The sequence below is a fragment of the Talpa europaea genome (genome assembly GCF_964194135.1).
Source record: "Talpa europaea genome assembly, chromosome: 1".
NCBI classification, from domain to species: Eukaryota; Metazoa; Chordata; class Mammalia; order Eulipotyphla; family Talpidae; genus Talpa; species Talpa europaea.
Window position 1 is genome coordinate 80,353,394 of NC_140073.1, and position 25,931 is coordinate 80,379,324.

At 35.0% G+C, this 25,931-nt stretch overlaps 1 protein-coding gene across 1 annotated transcript in view; it reads right to left on the reverse strand.

Moving 5' to 3' along the window:
* DARS1 (aspartyl-tRNA synthetase 1) overlaps window positions 1-25,931 on the reverse strand; it is a gene marked incomplete at both ends in the record, with an annotated part of 59,132 nt that overhangs the window by 512 nt on the left and 32,689 nt on the right. Inside the window, 11 exon segments of the mRNA XM_084231787.1 lie at window positions 3,970-4,041; window positions 4,706-4,817; window positions 5,776-5,856; window positions 7,417-7,459; window positions 8,679-8,825; window positions 10,662-10,809; window positions 15,958-16,092; window positions 17,140-17,251; window positions 18,095-18,154; window positions 19,234-19,314; window positions 22,169-22,271. Of these exon segments, the coding sequence (XP_084087913.1) occupies window positions 3,970-4,041; window positions 4,706-4,817; window positions 5,776-5,856; window positions 7,417-7,459; window positions 8,679-8,825; window positions 10,662-10,809; window positions 15,958-16,092; window positions 17,140-17,251; window positions 18,095-18,154; window positions 19,234-19,314; window positions 22,169-22,271 (1,094 nt within the window).

The following is a 25,931-nucleotide window of genomic DNA, read 5'->3' on the forward strand; positions in this document are numbered from 1 at the left end:
TAGCACCGGTTCATTCCCAGGCCGCCGGTGAGGGTCCCACAAAAAAAAAAAAAAAAAAAGAAAAGAATAAAATGACTGGCAATCTATTGTAATCCAATAGACACATGGTGGTGGTTTCTAGTATAAAAGACTAGACAATGATTTTACATGACTTAAATACTGTATTACTGATAAAAATGAAGGCCAAGAACCACTTAAGATACAGAACAGAATTAGCAAGGGAATTTTTTTTTTTGATTTATTTATTTATTTGTTTGTTTATACAAGCACTGTGTACAGTCAGAAGCTGCGGGAGGGTGAGAGAATTCACCAGAGCCAGAGTAGGGAGCAGAGCAGGCAGAAGGACAGAAGTACACTGCTGAGGGGAGCAGCGGGCGGCAGGAGAGGTCTGCGTGCCATGTGGGACCCTCCTCCGGTGGCCGGGGAGCAGCCGGGGATCGAACCGGCGCCGCAGAGGCCACGGGCAGCTTTGCAACCCAGCGCTCAACCGCTGCGCCACCGGGGAGGCCCGCAAGGGAAATTTTTGAGTGCAATTTGATTTATATATTTTACTAAAGTTGTAGAAGACCAATATATCAACAAAGAAAGCAAGGTTAAAGAAAATTTTAACATAGCACTAACTTTTAAAGGAGTAAGTTACTTCTAAGAAAAAAATATGAAAGAATTAACATTTTTATTGCTGTTACTTACCAGATGTAGATTTGAACCTTGTAATTTAGTAACCCCACAGTAATCTAAACAAGGCAACTACATATCCCATTTTGCTCTCAAATGTTAGCTATCAAAAAAAAATTAAGATTACCAACTGGGAGAACTTTTTTGCACCCAACACTAATGATAAAGGACTGATCACAAAAATCTGCAAAGAGCTGATGAGACTCAACAACAACAACAAAGAAAATAATCCAGTCAAAAAATGGGCAGAAGAGCTAAAAAGAAACTTCTCTGAAGAGGAAATGCAAATGGCCAACAGGCATATGAAAAAATGTTGAACATCACTTGTCATCGGGAAAATGCAAATCAAAACTACCATGAGATACCATCTTACACCAGTGAGAATGGCACATATTAAAAAAACTAGCAACAACAAATGCTGGCAAGGGTGTGGAGAAAAAGGAACTCTTCTGCACTGTTGGTGGGAGTGCAAACTGGTCCAACCACTGTGGAGAGCTGTGTGGAGATTTCTGGACCTACTAAACATAGAGCTTCCATATGATCCAGCAATTCCACTCCTAGGTATTTACCCAAAGGACACAGAAACATCAATTCCAAAGAACACCTGCACCCCTATGTTTATAGCAGCACTGTTTACAATAGCTAAGCTTTGGAAACAGCCCAAATGCCCAAAAATAGATGACTGGATCAAGAAGATGTGGTACATATATACCATGGAATATTACTCAGCATTCAAAAAAGATAAACACATGCAATTTGCAGCAACATGGATGGCGCTGGAAGGGATCATGCTCAGCGAAATAAGCCAAAAAGAAAAAGAAAAATACCGGATGGTCTTACTCATAGCAGGAATCTAGAAAACTTAAATAAGGGACCAGGAAAATGAATAACTATAAGAAAGTGAAAATCAAAATCAACAAAAAACTATGAACCAGAGACACTTTTAGGGGGGCGGGGGCGGGAGGAGAGGGATTGGGGTCAGAATGGGGGGGCTGCAATTGTATGGGGAATATAAAAATAAAATTTATTATTTAAAAAAAAAAGAAGAAAAAAAATTAAGGTTAAAATGCACATTGTTAATCGGCATGAAAGTCTGTATAATAAAAAATTGCATCTTAATGAAAACTTTAAGATAAAAAGCCTTATCTTTCCCATGAAAACTTAAACAGGAAGCTGGTTAATAAGATTATGGCATACACTTTTCAATACATTCTTTGTAGTGATAAAAGAAAGAAGGAAAAAAGCTCTTTAAGTATTGATAATAAATGAATTACAAAATACAGTAACTGAACAATACAAGGTACTGATGGTTTATATGGTATGTTACAATTTGTGTAAAAAAAATTTTAAAGTGTAATTTTGCATGTGCAACATTTATCTTTGTAATGGTAAACAGAAAACTAGAAAATACAATTTTCTGTAGAGAGTTGAATGTAAACACTTCTACACCCTTTCAATTTGAATTTTTAAAAGTAAACTGTTCACCACACAACCCTAAAACAAATAAAAACAAAAAACTTTAACAAAACTATACATTCAGAATTCTTTTCAAGAGTCTTTAATATGGACATCCAAAGGTTTTAGTTAGTATCTTACATATATTCTGGAAGTGGCCCTAAACATCAATAAAATGTTATATTTAAAAAAAAAATAGCTACAATTTGAGTTAACTTGAGGGAGATCTTTAATTTGAATGAACTTATTCACTATAATCTGAACTGATAAATGCAGGGAGAAAACAGGAGACTCAAATTGTAAGATACCTTTTAAGAGAAAAAGAACTGTATTGCAATATTATTTTAGAATATACAAGTTCACTTTTCATTTTGTTTACTAGAAACCAAACTTTCATTTCAACGTAACTGACTTTAAAAAAAATTCTTGTATGGGCCTTCCTGGTGGCGCAAGGGATTAAGCACCACACTATAAAGCAATCCGAAGCCTCTGCAACACAAGTTCAATCCTGGCCAGCCAGGGAGCAACCCGCATGGCACAGCAGACCTCTCCTGTCTCGCTCCCTGCTCCCCTCAGCAGTGTATTTCAGTCAATCTGCCTGTTCTGTTCCCCTCTCTGTCTCTGGTGAATCCTCTCACCCCCTGCATCTCTGGCCTGTACCCCAGTTCTTATATGCATAAATAATCTTTTAAAAAAAAAATCTTGTAGGGGCCTCAGGTGCCCAGGTAGCCTAGGTGTTAAGTCTCAGGTGCTATCACCTAAAGGCCTGAGTTTAATCCGGCCAGGGAGCTAAACCTGCATATGATACAGTGGACCTCTCCTGTCTCACCCAATGCTCCCCTTATCAGCGTATTTCAGAAAATCCACGATTCTGCTCCCCACTCTCTGGTGGATCCTCACCTCCCACACCTCTGGCCTACACTGCAGTTCTTATACTTAACAAGTAAATAAACCTTTTATTTATTTATTTTTTTTTAAAAATTTTCTAGAGGCATGTCTTGTCTTATTTATTTATTTATTTATTTATTATTTGTTTGTTTGGTTTATACATGCACTGGGTACAGTCAGAAGCGCGGGAGGGTGAGAGAATCACCAGAGCCAGAGCGGGGAGCAGAGCAGGCAGAAGGACCGAAGTACACTGCTGAGGGGAGCAGCGGAAGGCAGGAGAGGTCTGCGCGCCATGTGGGACCCTCCTCTGGTGGCCGGGGAGCAGCCGGGGATCGAACCGGCGCCGCAGAGGCCGCGGGCAGCTTCGCAACCCAGCGCTCAACCGCTGCGCCACCGGGGAGGCCCAGTAAATAAACCTTTTAAAAATAAGTAAATAGGGCCTCCCCACTGGCGCAGCGGTTGAGCGCTGGGTTGCGAAGCTGCCCGCGGCCTCTACGGCACCGGTTCGATCCCCGGCTGCTCCCCGGCCACCGGCGGAGGTTCCCACATGGCGCGCGGACCTCTCCTGCCGCCCGCTGCTCCCCTCAGCAGTGTACTTAGTCTGCCTGTTCTGCTCCCCACTCTGGCTCTGGTGAATTCTCTCACCCTCCCACGCTTCTGACTGTACCCAGTGCTTGTATAAATAAATAAATAAATAAATAAATAAATAAAAATTAATCTTAAAAAAAAAAAAATCCATTTAAAAAAAAAATAAGTAAATAAAAAATTCTTGTAATTCAAATTTATCTGATACTTAGCACTTATGAATGAACTTGTATGTAAGCAATAACAATGTACAAAATTTACTCTTTTGATTCTAATGATAAAGAAATTGAGTTAACAGCGAATGAGCATTCTGCCAAATGAAATCTAATTGGAAATATTACTGTTATAATAGTAAAGAACTATTACCAATGCCTCCGCCAGCATGAGGAGGGGCTCCAAAGCGAAAGGAATCAATGTATGCCTTAATTTTCTCCAAATCTACAAAAAAAAAAAACCCAAACTTAATTTATCATTTCATTTAGCCAAAAAAGTACAAAAGCGATTATTTTTCAATGAAGATGAAATAAAATGTTTCTGGGAAGTCTTTAAAAAGTGTTGTTCTCTAATTTGAAAAGATATACTCACTCGTATGTTCACTACAGCAATAACCAAGATATGGAAACAATCTAAGTGGCCAACAATGGATTATTGGATAAAGAAAGGTGTGGCATATGTCACAATGGAATCGTACTCATCTATTAAAAAAAAAAAAGATGAAATCTTGCCATTTTTGGCAACATGGATGATACTGGAGAGAATTATGCTAATGAAATAGGTCAGAGGGAGAAGGACAAGTATCAGATGACTTCAGTTGTATGTGGAGTATAAAGAAACAAAGCAAAGGGATAAAACCAAACCAAAGGAAGCCCTTGGACTTTGACTACAGAACTGAGGCTTTGTAAAGGAGGGGGATGTAAATGGTAGATGGTGGGCTGTGGTGGACTGTTGGTACTTTGGTGAGGGATATAGTATGGTAATAAACACTGGAAGAGGTGTGAACTATAATCCTAAAACAGTGGTGTAAATTAACATTACTTCAAAAGAAAAAAATGTGTTATTTTCAGAATATACATTACCCTCCAAAATATATTTAATTGCTTACCAATGCCATGATGTAAGGCTCTTTCTGTTAGCAGCTGAGGATCATGTATTCTTTGAGCTCCTGATAGTATTTCTTCTCCTCTCATGAACATATCATAAGAGTTGGACTCTTTCTGCAGGAAAAACAAAAACCACACTTCAAGTGGCTATCATTCTGTTATCTGTTAGACATGTGGAAAAATAATTGTGTTGCATTAAGTCTATTTTTTTTTTTTACCATTAATATTGCAACCTGCTTCAATAATTTCTTTCTCTAAAACAGGATTTAGTTGGTAAGCATTGAATAATAAATTCTATCTTGCCTCTATCAGACTGTGGCCCCTTCTTCCATACCTCTCAGTAACAAATCAGAGCATCGTATCTGACTTTTAAGAAGCAGTGTTCTTATATCACTTTATCATCTGACATATTTTAAACTGTGATATAATTTTGGGGCCACTTTTAGAACTTCAAATTATTAACAAGTGTTAGTCTTAAATTTTTCAAATTTCTTTTTTGTTTTAAGGAAAATAAATCAAACATCAATTTACAACAGCTTAAATTGTCCCCTATCAGGTTTAAACTCACTTTTCCTATCTTTCAATAAACTAATGGTCTTAAAGTTTGATTCCTGGAGCAATAGCTTCAGTATTTACCTAGAACTTGTTAGAAATGCAAATTATCAAGCCCTACCCAAGACCAACTGGCTTGATTGATGGAACCCAGCAACTGCTATAGGTGATTATAATAAACTAAAGTTTGGGGACCACTACAATGGAAAACAAAGGCCACAAGACATTATTTAGATAAACTGTCATACTAAATGATGGCTGATACCTGCAAGTTCAGTAATATTTGTTAATTTTTCCTCATAAATCTTCCCAAAAAAGGTCCATAAAGTGATACTTAATATAGGGTTAGAGATTAATTTGCTAGGATATTCCAATTTCACAATATCATTCTGACCTGAACTGAGAGGAACTAGTAGTAAAACAAATGATGTTACATAGAAACTAAAATTACTGATGAAAACCATTATACCCATTATACGATTTAACTCCAACACAAGTTATTTAGAATCAAATTACTTACAGGATTTCTTGGGTCAGGCATGGTATAGAAAGGTCTTACAGCCAAAGGATATTTATCAAGAATATAGAAATCTGTATCATACTAGAAAAAGAATAAATACAATTAACATAGATTTTCAAAAAGTTTAATGAAAGTAAAAAGAAGGCTAACATACTGGTAATTAACTGTGTTTTTTATATGTAAGTTTTGTTTTTCAAAATTACTAAAATTACACTGAGTATATACTATAAGTATTCTGCTTTTTCAAGTTACATCTGTATCCAATACTATTTTGCCATACCATTATAAATTCTCCTAATCCTTAATTATTAGGAGCTGTTGATTAGATTCATCTTTTTTTGGACAGATATCTCCAATTCCTCAATTCCTCATTATGATAAAATAAACGTCTTTGATTTTCATTTTTTCCCTTGCCATTGTAACTCATTCAGTCTTCCAGATGCATTTTACAAATGGTTTTGCTAAATAATCCAAAATCTCTTAGGAATTTACAAAAAATAACATGAAATCTAGAAATTATTTTGGGAAAAACAGACATCTTTTACAATATTAATTTTCAAATTTTCAAACCTTGATTACTTTCCCAGTAGTCTAAATTTCTTAGATAGCGAAATTAAATTTGGTTTAGAAATGAGAACTCGGACACTTCTTGGTGGCCTAAGGGTTAAGTCTTAGAGCTATCACCATGGAGGCCTGAGTTTGAGCCAGCCAGGGAGCTAACCCCTATATGGTGCAGCAGACCTCTCTTGTCTCGCCCATTGCTCCCCTTAGCAATGTATTTCAGTAAATCCATTGTTCTGCTCCCTACTGTGTCTGGAGAATCCTCTCACCCCGCACCTCTTGCCTACACCCAAGTTCTTCTATGCAAAGAAAAAAAAATGAAAACTACAATTGAAAGATATAAATAATATTAACAAAATTACGACATTTTTGTTAAGAATACTTAATATAGGATCTGGACTAAATCAATCACATTTCAACTGTTTGGATGTTTATTATTTTTGGTATAAAACTGGAGAATAGAAGGAATGTTAACAGCTGACAAATTGGAAATGGCTTTACTGAAATAGCATTATAGGGATAAACTCAATGTGAGGTTTAAGAAATATGCTAGTTTCCGATCCATTAACAATTTTGCGTGTAACCAGCAGGAGGAGTTCAAGGACTGTTTTCATTTCATTACACAAGTCTCTTATTTCTTTAAAGACCACACTAAGTTTAGCTTTCATTTTGGAATTTTAGAAAATGAGATAGGAAAGTAGTTTTCACATAAGAGGCAGAAAGGAAAAATTCACCTTTAAGCATCAAGCCTGGTAGTAGGGGTATAGAGGAAAGACCATTTCTAAATAATTTCTTATTATATGAAGTCCTTTCTAAATAATCTAACAACATACCACTTTTAGAGACATCTCAGTACACTTTAGTACAAAAATCAAGAATCAAGTAACTAAAATAAAATGGGTAATGCCTATTTGAATATTTTCCTAAGAATTTTTTTTGTTAATAATGTATTCCTTGGCTTCTATTTATTCTGGAATCATACTATTCTAGGAAGATTAAGGTTCCCTCTGCAACTGTTCTTTAGTACCAGGATACATTTCATATTGAAAGAAAGAAATCAGGTATGTACAAGAATCCTACCTTTTCCTTTACCAAACGACCCAACAGTTTTTCATTTGGTGTACTGAAAAATAAATGAAATCAGGTGTTTGAAAATCAAAATGTAACTTAAAAGATTTTAGGCCAATAAGGCTCCTTTTCTATTTGAAGTTCTCAAAAGATAAAAAATTAGCCAAAATATATAGTTGTCTATTCTGCTCCCTTTTTAAAGAAGGGAGCTACTGAAAATCACTTATGAATGTAGCTGGTACAGTGCCTTAACATTTAGTAGGTGCCATTCAATACTTATTTAAATAAACCCATAAATAATATTTAGTAATTCACTGATTCAGAAATAACATGGGTGAAATAATTTCTTACAATTACATATACTAAAAGTTCACTATACAAACACAGGCTATTCTTGGTTTCAGTTCAAAATGTCCTCTCCTTTTGATTAATTTTTAATCAAAGGTTTACCAAACAAAATTATTTCCAAGTCTTTAAAAAATTTCTATTGCCAAAGGTTGCTATTAGCTTCTATCCTATTTAAGAACAATTTCCAAAGTACTTAAAATATTCCCAACCTCAAGTAATTATAATTTGTGGTTTCCTTTAAAATGTCATTAAGCAATGCAGGGGTTATATGATATTTAAAGATGTGTATGTATCTTTTTGTTAAACAAAAATCAACAAAGGATTTTTGAGTTAAATGTTTTTTAAAAAAAAATCCTTACAAATGACAATAATCACTCCCTTTTCTACCTACAACATCCATTGCTGTTATAATGATGGCTTAAATATTTAAATTCAAAACCCTTGCATAAAATATAAGTAGTCATTTCTAATTATTATTAATCTACCTAATTTGTTTCAAAATTATAAGCTGTATGAACTGAATTTAGACAATATTGTATATCAAATAAAGCACAGTGATTTTTAAAACCTTGAGAGAGCTTAACAGTTTTATGTGGGAATGAATTTAGTCTCCTGTAAACACCACTGATTTATAAAGAGAGGCAATATATTAGATTAGAGGCAAAAGTTCCTATATTCTTTAAAGCATTGCAAATATGAGAGGAAAAACACAAATGGTTTATAAACAAAACTACTGAAGCTTAGAATTAAATGTGGTCTATAAAAACATTCTATTTCAGACCACACATTGAATAAAACATTATCATACTATATATTATATAAAACTAAGGTTTGTCAGCTGGGTGAAAAAAAATCATTCATTTTTATACTCATCCTTTCATACTTTAAACTTAATTACTAAATTTCTAAAAATCACAAAGACAAACCTGAGATCTTCTTCATCTCCCATTTCAATTCCAGCTTCCCTCAGCATAGCCAATGCTTCACAATACTCTAGTCTTAATGTTGGCTCCAAAAATTTGAATGGTTCACATGGGAACTGTTTATTCACCGTCTGAATTTCAGTTTGAAACCTAGTATGACAATGATTTAGGTAATAAAAATGTGAGATAAATGTTTCCCCCACAAGAGGTCGCCATGACAATATATAAAATCATTCCTTCACTCAGTGTATTCACCAGAAAAAAAGTGTTATCAGGAAATTAAAAAAATGGAATTTAAGGGGCCTTCCTGGTGGCGCAGGGGTTAAAGTCTCAGCACTATCAAGCTATTTCCAGCCACTATGGCAGGAGTTCCATGGCCAGCCAGGGAGCTGACCCACAGAGGGCACAGCAGACCTCTCCTGTCTTGCCTGCTGCTCCCCTCAGCAGTGTATTTCAGTCAATCTACCTGTTCTGCTCCCCACTCTGTCTCTGGTGAATCCTCTCACCCCCTCATACATCTGGCCTATACCCTAGGTCTTATATGCATAAATAAAAATAAATATTTTAAAAAATTAAAAAATGAACTTTAAGAACTTTAAGCTTTCTTTTTTTTAAAGATTTATTTATGCATACAAGACCTGGAGTGTTGGACAGAGTGTGTGTGGGGGGGGGGAGGGAGGATTCACCAGAGACATGGGGAGCAGAACAGGCAGGTTGACTGAAATACACTGTTGAGGGGAGCAGCGGGTAAGACAGGAGAGGTCTGCTGTGCCATGTGGGCTAGCTCCCTTGAACTCATGCTCCAGTAGCTGCTGATAGCTTCACAGTGCTGACACCTAACCCCTTGTGCTACCAGGGAGGCCCCAAGAACTTAAAGTATTTAATACCATTTCTCAATCTCATGTTGTCACCACAGTAGCATTAAAGGATTAAAACCTTTATAATTCATATCAGCTAACTATTAGAAACATAAAATACCTATTTTGTGAGACATTAAAAAAATGACTTGTTAATCCTTTAACACTTGCTATCATCAAGAAAGACCAAATTAATGAATACTTGTTTTATCTCCCCCCATTCTTTATTTTTTTTAAGATTTATTTATTTATTTATACAAGCACTGGATACAGTCAGAAGCGTGGGAGGGTGAGAGAATTCACCAGAGACAGAGCGGGAAATAGAACAGGCAGACTGACGAAATACACTGCTGAGGGGAGCAGCGGGCAGCAGGAGAGGTCTGCACGCCATGTAGGACCCTCCTCCAGTGGCCGGGGATCGAGGCTGCAGTGCTGCAGAGGCTGCGGGCAGCTTCACAACCCAGCGCTCAACCGCTGCGCTACCAAGGGAGGCCCAGAACTTTGCATGATCTTTAAGGGAGAAACTATTGGCCAGCTTAGAGTGTACCTAAAGTGAACATTTTATATAATGCAATTTTCTGAACATTTAGAACATGTCTAATAATTTTCTGTAAATGTTGTTGATTCACCAGTCTAACCTTTGCTGAGTATTGAGTGTAATTATAATTTGATCTAAGAATTAACCATTCCTGACACAGGCTTAATTTATACAGACAGATTCAGTAGATTAGAAAATAGTAGATTGAAGGGACTTTTTACCTGTGAGATGAATAATAATTCTTTCCTCAATTATAACAGCTGAGGAAACTGAGGCAGAGTTAAATAACTTACAGGTTAACAAAGTTGTATAGCAGTGCTAGGATTTGAACTCAAGTTACCTGAATCCAAGTTCCTAAACACTACCCCATATTACATCCCAAATAATGGATCTGCTATAAAGTAATATATGCTGTTTCCTGAGACATTCAGGATGTCAGCATAAAAGAAAAAGTAAATACAGTTAGGCTGTTTGCAATCTGGTAAACCACCACCAAAATATATTGTATATATATAACACACATACATATATATCGCCAATAAAACCTTTTATGTTTCAATTCAAGAATTGTTTTATTTTTTAAATATTTACCTTTCTTGAAGTCCTTTAAATATTTGCACTAAGGTGTCAGCAATTTCTTCCACAACTTCATGGTAATGGTAATTAAAAGCCATTTCAATGTCCAAACCAACAAATTCTGTTAGATGTCTGTGGGTATTTGAGTCTTCAGCTCTGAAAACTGTAAATTCAAAAAAGAAATTCATAATAAACGGTTTTTTAATTTTGGAGAAGATGGGATTAAAATACAAAATTGTATTTACTAGTTTTCAAATGGCACTATTTTCTTATCATTATAGGGTTCAAAGGACCTTTTCTAAGTCATCTATTTCAGCTTTCTCTTAGATGGCAAATTCATTACAAACTCTTCCAGTCAGGTAGTAGAAGCTATAACAAATGTAAATTAATAAATGGGGCTCACTCAACCCCAAGGGACTGTAAAACCCTGAAGTGCCTTTTCAATAATTAAAAATAGGTTCAATAGTGAGTCCTCCATTTTATTAAAACTTGACTTAAGCTAAATGAAATCTGTACAAATGAAGGAACCTTATGCATATATTCCAGCCATTACCTCAGTGCAGCTCTTATTATCTTCACTGTACTTTCTTCCTGTCCAGTTTTCCTGACTATAGCTCTGCTCCATCTTTCACATCATTGCATGAGTAATATTCCTATAATACATCCTTGGTAACTCACAAAGGATCCCAAATGACTACTATAATAAGATATAAGATGACCCAAAGTCTAAAACCTATGTTTTTATAATTTAATCCTACCTTTTAGTTCCCATTTCTTCTTAATACTAACTAGTCTATTTTTATTTCCTTCCATACTCAATGCTTTTTACTCATATTGTTTCCTATGAATGCTATCTCTAGAATGCTTTCTCTATTTATCTGTATCTCCTACACTGTCCTTAAAGCCCATTTCATTCTGAATTTTCCTTTATGGTGACTCTAGTAAATTCCATCTTTTCTCTCTTTTACACTATCTGTACTACATAATTAACACCAATCTGCTGACTGTACAGCACAAACTGATTATTCAATGTGAAAATCAGTTGATTGCTATATGTAAACATGTCTTAATCTGTCTTGGGGTAGGGACAATGTTTATTCCCTTGTCACTTGAAGAATGGATTGCAAATCATTCTGCAATACCTGGGAGTCTGTGAGAACTGTAGAATCGTAAACCTCACCCATGATCTACTAGTATTTTAACAAGACTCTCAGATGATTTGTGTGTACATGAATATTTGAGAAGTGCCAGTTGATTTTTCCTTTATGCACATGGTACCTAGTGTTAAGACCATGTATACAGCAAGTATTCACCAAGTAACTACTTAATAAATTCAGAAAATTAGCAGAGAAAACAAAATGAATTAAATAAAACAAAAATAAACTTTCAGACTGTTCTGACCAATTAGTGGTTCCCATTAGGGAAAGGAGTAAAATCAGATAACAGGAGACAACTGTATAGTGAAAGATAGAATTGGACTTGTAGTGGTTAAATAAATGTTATATATACACACACACACACACACGTTGACTTTTAGTGATGCATAGCTGAAACATAAATAATGTTAGAATGCAATTTATTTCAATAAAAAAAATTTCAGAGAATTAAGATGCTTACTGACTGTCAGTTTCTTTATTGGCAAGTATTTAAATTTCATCAAGATATCAAAAAAAAGATATTTATAACTTAAGTCTTAAAGAATGAATTAAAATTGATTTTTGCTTGTAATTATCTTCCCAAAAAGTCTGCCTCATGATTATGTGTTTGAGTTTTAGCAAACATCTTAATCTATTAAATATCAGATTTTTAAAATTTTTTTATAATAAATTTTATTTTTATATTCCCCATACAATTGCAACCCCCCCATTCTGACCCCAATCCCTCCCCTCCCGCCCCCCGCCCCCCAAAAGTGTCTCTGGTTCATAGTTTTTTGTTGATTTTGATTTTCACTTTCTTATAGTTATTCATTTTCCTGGTCCCTTATTTAAGTTTTCTAGATTCCTGCTATGAGTGAGACCATCCGGTATTTTTCTTTTTCTTTTTGGCTTATTTCACTGAGCATGATCCCTTCCAGTGCCATCCATGTTGCTGCAAATTGCATGTGTTTATATTTTTTGAATGCTGAGTAATATTCCATGGTATATATGTACCACATCTTCTTTTTTTTTTTTAATAATAAATTTTATTGTTATATTCCCCATACAATTGCAGCCCCCCCATTCTGACCCCAATCCCTCCCCTCCCGCCCCCGCCCCCCTAAAAGTGTCTCTGGTTCATAGTTTTTTGTTGATTTTGATTTTCACTTTCTTATAGTTATTCATTTTCCTGGTCCCTTATTTAAGTTTTCTAGATTCCTGCTATGAGTGAGACCATCCGGTATTTTTCTTTTTCTTTTTGGCTTATTTCGCTGAGCATGATCCCTTCCAGCGCCATCCATGTTGCTGCAAATTGCATGTGTTTATCTTTTTTGAATGCTGAGTAATATTCCATGGTATATATGTACCACATCTTCTTGATCCAGTCATCTATTTTTGGGCATTTGGGTTGTTTCTTAGCTATTGTAAACAGTGCTGCTATAAACATAGGGGTGCAGGTGTTCTTTGGAATTGATGTTTCTGTGTCCTTTGGGTAAATACCAAGGAGTGGAATTGCTGGATCATATGGAAGCTCTATGTTTAGTAGGTCCAGAAATCTCCACACAGCTTTCCACAGTGATTGGACCAGTTTGCACTCCCACCAACAGTGTAGAAGAGTTCCTTTTTCTCCACACCCTCGCCAGCATTTGTTGTTGCTAGTTTTTTTTAATATGTGCCATTCTCACTGGTGTAAGATGGTATCTCATGGTAGTTTTGATTTGCATTTCCCTGATGGCAAGTGATGTTGAACATTTTTTCATATGCCTGTTGGCCATTTGCATTTCCTCTTCAGAGAAGTTTCTTTTTAGCTCTTCTGCCCATTTTTTGACTTGTACCACATCTTCTTGATCCAGTCATCTATTTTTGGGCATTTGGGCTGTTTCCAAAGCTTAGCTATTGTAAACAGTGCTGCTATAAACATAGGTGTGCAGGTGCTCTTTGGAATTGATGTTTCTGTGTCCTTTGGGTAAATACCTAGGAGTGGAATTGCTGGAGCATATGGAAGCTCTATGTTTAGTAGGTCAAGAAATCTCCACACAGCTCTCCATAGTGGTTGGACCAGTTTGCACTCCCACCAACAGTGCAGAAGAGTTCCTTTTTCTCCACACCCTCGCCAACATTTGTTGTTGCTAGTTTTTTTTAATATGTGCCATTCTCACTGGTGTAAGATGGTATCTCATGGTAGTTTTGATTTGCATTTTCCCGATGACAAGTGATGTTGAACATTTTTTCATATGCCTGTTGGCCATTTGCATTTCCTCTTCAGAGAAGTTTCTTTTTAGCTCTTCTGCCCATTTTTTGACTGGATTATTTTCTTTGTTGTTGTTGAGTCTCATCAGCTCTTTGCAGATTTTTGTGATCAGTCCTTTATCATTAGTGTTGGGTGCAAAAATGTTCTCCCAGTTGGTGGGGTTTCTCTTTGTTTTTGTTATTGTCTCTTTTGCTGTGCAGAAGCTCTTTAATTTGATGTAGTCCCAGCTGTTTATCTTTGCCTTCACTATCACTGCTTTGGGTGATGTATCTGTAAAGATGTCTTTGATGTGCAAATCACGTAGTGTTTTGCCTATATTTCCTTCTATATATTTTATGGTTTCAGGTCTTATGTCTAGTTCTTTAATCCATTTTGAGTTGATTTTTGTGTATGGTGTGAGGTAGTGGTCAAGTTTCATTCTTTTGCATGTAGCAACCCAGTTTTCCCAGCACCATTTATTGAACAAACTTTCTTTGCTCCAATGCATAGTCTTTGCTCCTTTGTCAAAGATTAGTTGACCATAAATCTGTGGGTTTATTTCTGGATTTTCTATTCGATTCCATTGGTCTGTATGTCTGTTCTTGTTCCAATACCATGCAGTTTTGATGATTATGGCTTTGTAGTATAGTTTGAAGTCTGGGAGTGTGATGCCTCCATTCCCTTCTTTCTTTTTCAGGAGAGCTTTGGCAATTCGGGGTTTTTTGTGATTCCCTATGAATTTCATCAATAATTGTTCTATTTCTTTGAAGAATGACATTGAAATTTTGATTGGAATAGCATTGAATCTGTATATTGCTTTTGGTAGGATGGCCATTTTAATAATGTTTATTCTTCCAATCCATGAGCAGGGGATGTCTTTCCATTTCTTTGTGTCTTCTTCTATTTCTTTTAACAGTGTTTTATAGTTTTCTTTGTATAGGTCCTTTACCTATTTTGTTAGATTTATTCCCAAATAATTGATTTTTTTTGTTTCAATAATAAAAGGGATGGTTTTTTTGATTTCTTCTTCTTCAGATTTATTGTTTGTGTTTAGGAAGGCTACTGACTTTTGTGTGTTGATTTTGTATCCTGCCACTTTACTGAACTGATTGATGAGTTGAATTAGTTTTTCTGTGGAGTTTTTGGGGTTCTCTACGTATATTATCATATCATCTGCAAATAGTGATAGTTTGACTTCTTCTTTTCCTATTTGGATTCCTTGGATGTCTTTCTCTTGTCTTATTGCTCTGGCTAGGACTTCCAGTATTAAATTGAAAAGCAGTGGTGAGAGTGGGCATCCTTGTCTTGTTCCAGATCTTAATGGAATTGCTTTCAGCTTTTCACCATTGAGAATGTAAATATGAGATATTTTTAATAGACTTTAGCATATCATCAATATGAAGAACAGTACAAACAGTAGTAACAAAATAACAGCTTTGAAATAAAGTTGGTAGCAAAATATACAGGGGTATATATATTTGGAAATTTACAACAGTAGTTAAATAGCCATAGAAGACAACAAAATATATTACTTGAAAGACTGTAACTACCTGCTCTTTAGTGTCTGTAGAGTGTTGAAAGGAAAATAGGAGCTAATTCTGTTCTAGTTATACTTAAGTACAATAAATATTTCAGAGGGTAGATATTTCAAAGTGCACATTTTTAAAATGAAATATTTCCAAGATAAAAATTTTCTTCAGCATTCCTCTGCAGGAATATAAATTAATGACACTCAAGTGTTTAAAGAATTATTGAGCATACAGGTTTTTTACTTTTTGGAAAAGTTTACCCAAGTATATTGCTTTTCTCTCAAAGTCTATGGTTTATATAGTGACCAGATAAAAGAATTCAAGCATCAAAATATCTGTTGTCTTATATGTTTCCAAAATATAACCATGGTGCAATGAATGGATTTTGAGAAATATGTAACCCGCCATAATCTTACCTGGTCCAATGCAGAAAACTTTCTCAAAATCAGCACAAATACACATTTGCTTGTATAGTTGTGGGGACTGAGCCAGGTATGCATTATTTTTAAAATATGACACAGTAAATACATTGGCTCCTCCTTCACTGGCAGCTAAAATGTAAATATAATTAATGTAAAGTTATCAGTGTAAAGTTGTAAAAACGGTTTACTTTTGATTCAAGCAGTACATTAAAAAAAGACAACTGGAAAATCAAAAATTGCAAACAAACATAGTCTACATATGCCTTACACCTGATTCTAAACATTTTAAAGATTCACTTCTTTGGTTATACCTTCATTTTACTTCTTTGGATATACATGCTCCCTTTCTGCAACAATTTCAAATCTACTAAATGGATTTTGTAGTTGTAAAAACTTTATATTAATTTTGTAATTACCAGGAATTCAATGTTCATTTTTTAATTTATAACTAATTGTCATTTATAACATACTTTTATTTTATTTTATTTATTTATGCATACAAGAACTGGGGTACAGGCCAGAGGTGTGGGGGTAAGAGGATTCAAGAGAGACAGAGTGGGAAACAGAACAGGCAGATCTACTGAAATACACTGCTGAAGGGAGCAGTGGGTGAGACGGGTGGTGAGGTCTGCTGCGCCATTTGGGTCAGCTCCCTGGCTGGGGAGCAAATTCGTGCTGCGGACAGCTTCATAGTGCTGAGACTTAACCCCTTGTGCCACCAGGGAGGTCCTACAACATGCTTTTTAGTATGGTTTAAGCAACTCTAAAAAGAGTAAACTGGTTAAGGTTCTCATATAAGAATGAAAATTAATGTCACTTTTCCATCTAGAGTATTTACTAATTTTACAACGTCGTTTATACAAAATAAAACAGCAATACAATTTAGAAACCTATATAATGAAAGTAATTTCCAGCACAACTTATAAAAAAAAATCTTGCTTTGTGCATTACTGTCTCATTTTATAATTATCACATAGTGACTCCTGAAATAAAGGAGATGTAGCATTACTGATGTTAGTGACACATGACTATTGCTGTATAGCATTGGTTTCAAAATTATACCATGGCAAAAAACGTTAAGACACATTTCTTAAAATTCTCAAATTAAAAAAATAACTTAAAAACTGTGGGAAAGCAAAATTATTCTTAAAAATTAAAAGACATTTTAATGCATACCTGAGATAATTTTAGGAGTTTGGATCTCCACAAAACCCTTGTTAATTAAAGTTTCTCGGAAAAGATGGCAGATGCCAGACTGCAGACGAAAGATTGCCTGACTAGTTGAAGTCTATAAAAGAGTAACAGAATCTAATTAAAATCAATCTATCATGAACTGAGATGGAGTATTTTCTAATCAGGCCGCCCGCTTGCAAAGTTCATAGAGAAAACAATTCATTTTATGATTGAAAGGTTATGCTACACAACAATCAGTATAAGGCTACATCTTGGAATTTTTCAAATTACAGAAGAATGATAATTTTGTCCTTTCTTTCCAACATCTCCTACTTTTGACTTTGCTAAGCTGAAAGTCTATAAAAGAACGGATTTGGGATTAAATTAGTAAATGTGCTGCTGAAGCGAACACAGTTTAAGTTAAATTAAACAGAGATACTTAAAGATTTCAACTTACTAATATATACAATGCTTCCCAAAAATGCAAAGCCAAAGTAAGGATTAAAAATGCAAAAGCTGACAGGGCCAGACAAGTAACATAAATGAAAAAAAAAAACAAATGATACTTCTGGGTGGCACAGGCATAGTAGAGGACATAATGCCCCTTTCTAGAATACTAATTGAAGTTTCCCTGTAGGCCCCCGCATTGCCAGATTCACTTTTTAAGAAAAGCCACTAAGATTTAATGTGAAAACTAGCATTGTTCAATGGTGGCAATGAATTTAAATTAAAAAAAAGAAATGAAGTGGGCCAAAAAAAAAAAAAAAATCATTTTTGCACTAATTTTAGAGGCAAAATAAATAATTTGTGTGAATAAAGTAGCAAAGGTAAATTGTTTCTTGTATAATCATTCTTACATACAGGCAACTGCCAATTAGTTCTATAAGCCTGAGACAGATATTCCTGCTCATCTCAATTTTGACGTAATCATGTCACTTAATACACAGAAGAGACATACCCTTAGATCAATGACTCTGTTGTCTAATCTTGTATCTTGATTAACAGTAGCTCTTCCTTCCTAAAAAAAAAAATTTCACTAAATTTTTTTAAGAACACACAAAAAAAACAATTTTGGAAGCCATGTTTACTTGTTTACTTTTAAGTGAGAAAGGTATGTATACCGCCCAAATCAGAGCTCCAAGAAATAAGAAGTCAGAAAAAAGTCATTAAAACAATAATTATTATTCTTTTATATTTATGTAAAATATATTTTTCTTTTATATATAATGTACATAATGTTACATTTTATATATAAAATGTTTATATTTATATAAAATAAAATCATTTATAATTATAATTATTATTATAATGGTTATTACTAAACAAAGTGAAATAAGAATGAGCAAATGTTAATGCTTTTTTTCCATTTCCCAGATCCAAAAGCCTTGATTCATTATTGGGATGTCAGAAGAATTAACCACTTGCACCTTCATTGATTCTGAATTTTTCCAGCTAAGATTAAAACTGAAGTAACAGATAAAAGCTGACATTGAGCAGTAGTTTTCAAGGAGTTCTAGGCACTGCTGAAGGTCCCTGAGATACTTCAGGGGATCCATGCAATCAGACCTACTTTTCATAATATTATCCTTTCATTCTTATTTTCTGAGAATACTGAGGAATTTTTGAAAAGTTACATGACGTGTGCTACTGCAACAGAATAAATGCAGAGAGGCACATATAAAAATCTAATTCCTGTCTACTTGACATTATAGATTCATATACAATGTCACTCTTGACAATTACTTCTGTTTTGGAAAATGGCTATTTTTCATAAAATACATATTTTTATTATTTATTTAAGAATAATATATACAATTACTGCTTTTTAAATACATTAATGCATATTTAAAAAATTTTTATCTTCCACTCTAAACACTGAGAGATACCTATAAAAACAAAAAGCTTATAAGATAAATTATTTTAAGAGTGTAAAAGGATCCTGAATTCAAAAAGTTTGAGGATTATTGATATAAGAGTAAATTTTAATAAAAATATAGCACAAATCAATTCGCATGTCTCCTGCATAAAAACTAAGACATTAGGTATTCAAACTAAACATACACAGGAAGCATACTATGCCAAAAATAAAATTTTCACCTCTTCTCCTTCCACCTCAGGTCGAACAGCATCATCCAGCTGTAGGGGCAGGCGGGGTTCTGCCAAACTGATCACATAAATCTGAAAGTGAAAGATTACCAAAAATATAATGAAGCATACAAAACCTGACATCTTTGCTTAAAAAAAAAAAAATCCCTGCAGTTGACTTAAACTTTAAATAATGTTTGCATATCTTTAACTGAAACTACCTGTGAAAATCAAACAAGATGTTACATGTTTTTTCACCTATAAAATGTGGATAATATTTTTTGCCTTCTTCCTGGGTTGAATAGCCAAATAAGATAAGAAAATATAAAAAAGGTTTGCAAATTCTAAGGTGCATACCAATGTTATAAATGAGTAACTGGAGTAGAGGGATCTGGGTTTATGGCCTCACTTTGTCACATAACAACACTGTTGTTAGGCAAATCACTTAACCTCAGAGCTTCAAAATTCTATCTGCAAAATGAGGTCTACAGTAAGAATCAAACGGGGTAATGAATATGAAAACACTATGTCCATTTGAAGGAGTCATAACAAATGAGTTATTATTCTTTTCACAGCATTGGGTTGTTTCTACCACTAGGACCAAAGTCAGTCCAACTCTGATGTTGCTCTCTTTTTCCCAAATATTCTTTAATTATCTTCTTTCACTAAACATGTTATATTTGCTCTTCTATAGCTCTCCTAGTTAGGAACAATAGGGAGTGTTCCTTTATTACTCACATTAAATGCACATTTTGTAATACAAAGTTGTTAGGTCATAAAAAATGAGCTTGGGCTTTCTGGCTACCCTTAAAAACATGTTACAGTATTAGCCATTCCCAATCATGCCTAGTAAATCTGCTAAAGTACAAAAGAGAAATAGGTATGATTTAGTTACTCCAGGAAGGGAAATTATATTCTTCTAACTGGTAGAAATTATCTTCCATTTGGCATTTAGGGTGAGTACAGACACTTCAAAAAAATGTATCAATAGGGTACTCTTGTATCCTCATAGTAAAATTGAATTATCTGTCACCAACCCCTATACTCAAGTTGTAGTGCTTCCTTTTGATGACTTAACAGAAACTAGATCTCCATCGCAAAGTTGGAGAATTGTACAGCTACCTTTTCTATTTTTATAACTAGTAGAAATTCATTATCTCCTTTATTAAGATGAGAGCACTTTGATCCCCAAGGACTTCACATAGTACTTGGAACAAAATATATACTCAGCAACTCCTCATTGAATAAGTAAGCAAATGATAAGAGTCATTGTTTATTATAAGATTCTATTTAACATACAATACCTTATGCTTTATGAGCCTAAAGTCTTTTAGTTTAGGCTTTGTATTTATTATAAACATTCATTAAGGCTGTACACCTCATGCTAGAGTATTTTAGAGGTACATTAACTTGCTTTACTCACAAATTTTTCATTTATAAACATTTTGAAAAAGATATGTTATTGGAAGATAGGAGCTGTGCTTCTTGATCAGAATATACCTAACTTGGTTTGCCTTTACTAGGTCACTGGTGGGGTTGGTTAGAAATGAGAATTACGGGCCTCCCTAGTGGTGCTAGGGGTTAAGAAGCAACCTATGAAGCTATCTGCAGTCACTGCAGCACAAGTTCGATCCCCAGCCAGGGAGCTGACCCACATGGTGCAGAAAACCTCTCCTATTGCTCCCCTAGCAGTGTATTTCAGTCAATCTGCCTGTTCTGTTCCCCACTCTGTCTCTGGTGAATCCTCTCACCCCACACACCTCTGGTCTGTACCCCAGTTCTTGTATGCATAAATAAATCTTTAACAAAAAAAGAAATAAGAATTACACAGAGTACAAAGTAATTTGGCAACAAATAGATGAAAGAAACAAAAAACAACAAAGTAATTTGGCAAGTTAGATCAGTAAAGAAAAATCTAGTACTTTCAAAGAGTTGAAGAGTTCCATGACAATCAATTCCAGTTAAATCTTACTTCCCAATCACTGTATGTATGTATGTATGTCTATCTTCCTGCCTCCATCAATGCCTGACTGCTCTTCCATGTTCACACACCGGCATACGCACACAGGTGGGAGGTGAGAAAAATGTGCGAATTTGCTTACCGTATTTTAAAAGTCAAAGATAATGAGCATTTCAGAAGAAAACAGATGTGGGATGAAAATGAGTTATTGCCGAAATGTAAAACCAATATAATATTGTCTGCTTTGACTTTACTGTAAAATATCAATCACTTAATGATTATAGGGAAATATTATGATTAACACCAAGTATGATTAAACAATCTTTAGAAATATAACATTACAAGAAATTTCACAGCAAGTTGGGTTCACAATTTTACATTAGTTTTATACTTTTTCCTATGTGACTGTGACTGATTATTTATAAAAATGGCTACCATAATTCCTCTTGCTCCTGAAATACATGTCTTTTTCAATGATGTTATTTTCCTCCCATCAAAAAGTGAATTTATTTTCTCCATCCCTTAAGCCTGAGTTTTGATATATAACTTGTTTTGATATTTAGCAAATGTGACACAAGCAGAAGCTTGAAAGTGTTTGCACATGAGGGCTTCCTTCTCATGCTGCTAGGAACTCTTCTAGCACTATGCCAACAAGCCTGGGCTAGCTAGCTAGATGAAAGGAGGCCACAGTGAGTGATGTCCCAGAAATATCAATGAGCCCAGGTGGTGTTACAAGGAGCAGATGAGCCATAAAAAATTGGCCCCCCACCCTAACTGCTGATGCACAGAATTGTGGGCATATAAATTTTGTTTTAAGTCACTAGGTATTGGAATGGCTTGTTACATAACAAAAACTGATTCAGTAGACAATTTGTAAACTTTAATATTTTAAATCAATTGTAACAATTAACACATAGTATGACATGAATACCAATAAAAACTACTCAAATTTATTTGTGTACACAGTTTTATATTTTGAAAAGTTACCTTTTGAACATGTAACTCTACATCTTGCTGTGTACAGCTTCCAATTTTCTGATTCACTTTTCTCACAACACCTTCTACATCTACGATGCTCTCTTTGTTGATGCTGTCAAAAGAAAAAATTCCAACTTTAATCATCTCATCAGAGGTGTCAGAATTCATTTGGTGTTTCTACAGTAAAGCTGAATATATTAAGCTCTTCTTTAATACAGTAAGCCACTTGAGATAAAGCCAGCCTATTTAACCTACTTGCAATACGCTATTAAATAGCACACTCTGTAAGATTCCTTGAAGAGATGATTTTTCAGATGCCATAATTCAGATACCATTTATAAAGTACTACGGATATAAAAGGCAAATAGGATCAGTACTGAATTGTGAAAGGAGGAAAAGTCTTTCAATTATTTATTAGAGAACATTTCCCTCCCTATAGTTGAAATTTACTAAGATCAGCATTTCCTATAACAAGAAACACTGGCTTCAATAAATGCAATTACTGATATGTAATGGAATTAAATAATAGAAGAAGGTCAAATGAAAAGATTTCAAGGTAACAGGAGGACATTAGGTTGCTACAATAAAATCCTCATTGTGTATAGTATCTAAGTATACATAGTCCCTGGCTTTATGACAGACAGCCTATTGCACCATGGACTCTCATTTAAAAATGTCTCTATGAAACTTAATACATACTCTCCAAGTGAGATAAATGCATCTCCAGGTCAGTTTAATTCTAAAACAAACTTGAATTTTAAACTCAAGAAACTGAAATCCTGAAGCATAAAATTAATGAAGTAGCTTATTAATAAACACATGGAATATTTGTTGATCTCTGGTATACAACCAAGGGAGAAAAGGTGTAATCCAATATGGTGTTTCCCATTAAAAAATATATCAGATTTGGGCCTCCCCGGTGGCGCAGCGGTTGAGCACTGGGTTGCGAAGCTGCCCACAGCCTCTGCGGCGCGGGTTCAATCCCCGGCCACTGGAGGAGGGTCTCACATGGCACGCAGACCTCTCCTCCGGCCCGCTGCTCCCCTCAGCAGTGTACTTCGGTCCTTCTGCCTGCTCTGCTCCCCGCTCTGGCTCTGGTGAATTCTCTCACCCTCCCGCACTTCTGACTATACCCAGTGCTTGTATAAATAAATAAATAAATCTTAAAAAAAAAAAAAAAAAAGTATCAGTTTTGGGCCTCCCCGGTGGCTCAGTGGTTGAGCGCAGGGTTGCAAAGCTGCCTGTAGCCTCTGCAGCGCTGGTTCGATCCCCGGCTACCGGCGAGGGTCCCTCATGGCGCGACAGACCTCTCCTGCTGTGCCCACTGCTCCCTTCAGCAGTGTACTTTGTCAGTCTGCCTGTTCTGCTCCCCGCTCTGTCTCTGGTAAATTCTCTCACACTCCCGTGCTTCTGACTGTACCCAGTGCTTGCATAAATAAATAAATCTTAAAAAAAAAAAAAGTACCAGTTCTACTTTTGTGTATATTCTTGTAGTGAGATGTAATATATGTCTTGTAGTGTGATGTAATATACTTGTTGAAAGGGTAAGATTTCACTTTCAGGTCTCAGAAAGTAATGTTAGCATCATGGTGCCTCAAATGGCCAAGGGCAATTTCCCATGTAAAACTATCAAGTGTTCAAATGAAAGGAAGACTCCCATGTTTTCTCACTTTATATTCAAAGCTAGAAATGATTAAGCTTGGTGAGTAAGGCATGCTGAAAGTCAAGACAGGCTGATAGCTAGGCCTCTTACACAAAAGAGTCAAATCGTGAGTGCAATGGAAAAGTTCTTTAAGAAAATTAAAAGTGCAATACAAGTGATCACATGAATAGCGAAAAATCATAAGAGCCTTATTGCTGATATGGAGAAAATTTTTGTGATCTGGATAGATTAAATAATTCACATCATACCCTTAATTCAAAGGCTAATCCAGAGCAAGGACCCAATTATCTTCAATTAAATGAATACTAAGAGGTGAGGAAGCAGCAGAAGAAAAGCTGAAACTAGCAAAGGGTGGTTCATGAGTCTGAAGAAAGAAACCATCTTTATAACACAAACAGTGCAAGGCAAAGCTGCAAATGCTGAAGTAGAGGCTGAGCAAGTTATTTAGAAGATCTCACTAATATAATTGATGGAGGTGGCTACACTAAACAAGATATTTACAACGTAGATGAAACAACCTTATAGTGGAAGATGATGCCATCAAAGACTTTCATGAAACTGGAGAGGAGAAATCAATGAGAGGCTTCCTCAGATAGGCTAATAACTCACTTGTTAGAGAAATGCTGCTGGTGATTTCAGATTGAAGCCAATGCTCATTTACCATTCTAAAAATCCTATGGCCCTTCAGAATTATACTTAACAGAGGAGAAATTACAACAGATATAGCAGAAATCCAGAGCATAATGAGAATTACTATGAACAGTCACATGCAAACAACTTCAACACTCTAGATGAGATAGACAAATTCTTAGAACTATACAATCACCCAAAGCTGAACAAATAAGAAATAGAAAACGTAAATGAATTACAAGCAGTGAAAATGAAACAGTAATCAAAACTCTTCCAAAAAACAAAAGCCCAGGACCAGATGGCTTCACAAATGAGTTCTACCAAACGTAGAAAGAGGAACTAATGCCAGTCCTACAAAACTGCTTTCAAAAAATTGAGAAAGGAGGAATACTACCAAATACATTTTACGAAGCCAACATTTCACTCATACCAAAACCAAACAAAGATAACATAAAAAAATCATTAAGACTCATTTATTGCTTTATGCAACAATGATCTGGAACTAAGCCCACAATATCTCTGAGGTTTACCTGTAGTATTATGTGCTAAAATACCTGATCAACAAGACTGCAAAACCACCACTTTTATCATTGTTTCTAGAACTGAGTATTCACAAAAGATTTCTGAAAATCTTCTGAAATTTCCTAAGCTAGGCCAAGGCTAAACTTGTGTTATCACAAATTGTTCCTGAATTAATCAGAAAAAAGGTAAGATTAATCAGATATAGAGGATGCGTGCGATTTTTTTTTTTTTGCCCTTTCAACCTCAGAACTACTTATTTTATCTAGCAGTTATATGTTGCTAATAGAATATCCCTTTCAGATATTAATAAAATCATTCCCAGGTTTCTTTAAACCTTGGAAAATTTAGCTATATCTACATGTACATCTGGACTTATATCTATCCTTATTGACTTGTAGGTATCAGTGAATTCAGAAGAAAAAACATCAAAACAAAAAAGAATCAAATTTGTGAAAATGATAAAATACCTTTTTACGTTTTTAAACGAATGTGCAATTATATCCATATTTTGAAAGAAAGTGTGTCTGACAGGCAACAAAAAACCTTTGGTTTTTAGAGGATATGGCAAAGAAAAAAAAAATCCCTGGTGGAAGCAGAGGAACTCCTCGGAACTACTTTATTGTAGGAGAATTGGATGAAGTAATTTAAAAACATCTTTTCTTTTTTTTTTTTAAACACATCTTTTCAAGAGTGAAGTCAGCTATCTTTATTATTACTACCACCTCTCAAAACACACTATTAGTGTAATGTGTAAATTACACTTCTTTCAATTTCCTACCACCCTTTTAACCCTCCATATAATTAATCACTCTGCAGATAAGATGAATTAGTACAGCTTTGATATTAAAAATGCCTGGCCAACAGACCCAACAGACTTCATATCATTCCTTAGGAACTGCAACTGTCAATTTATAGTTTACTTATAACTTAAACTGTCTTTATAAAAAATTGCAAAAA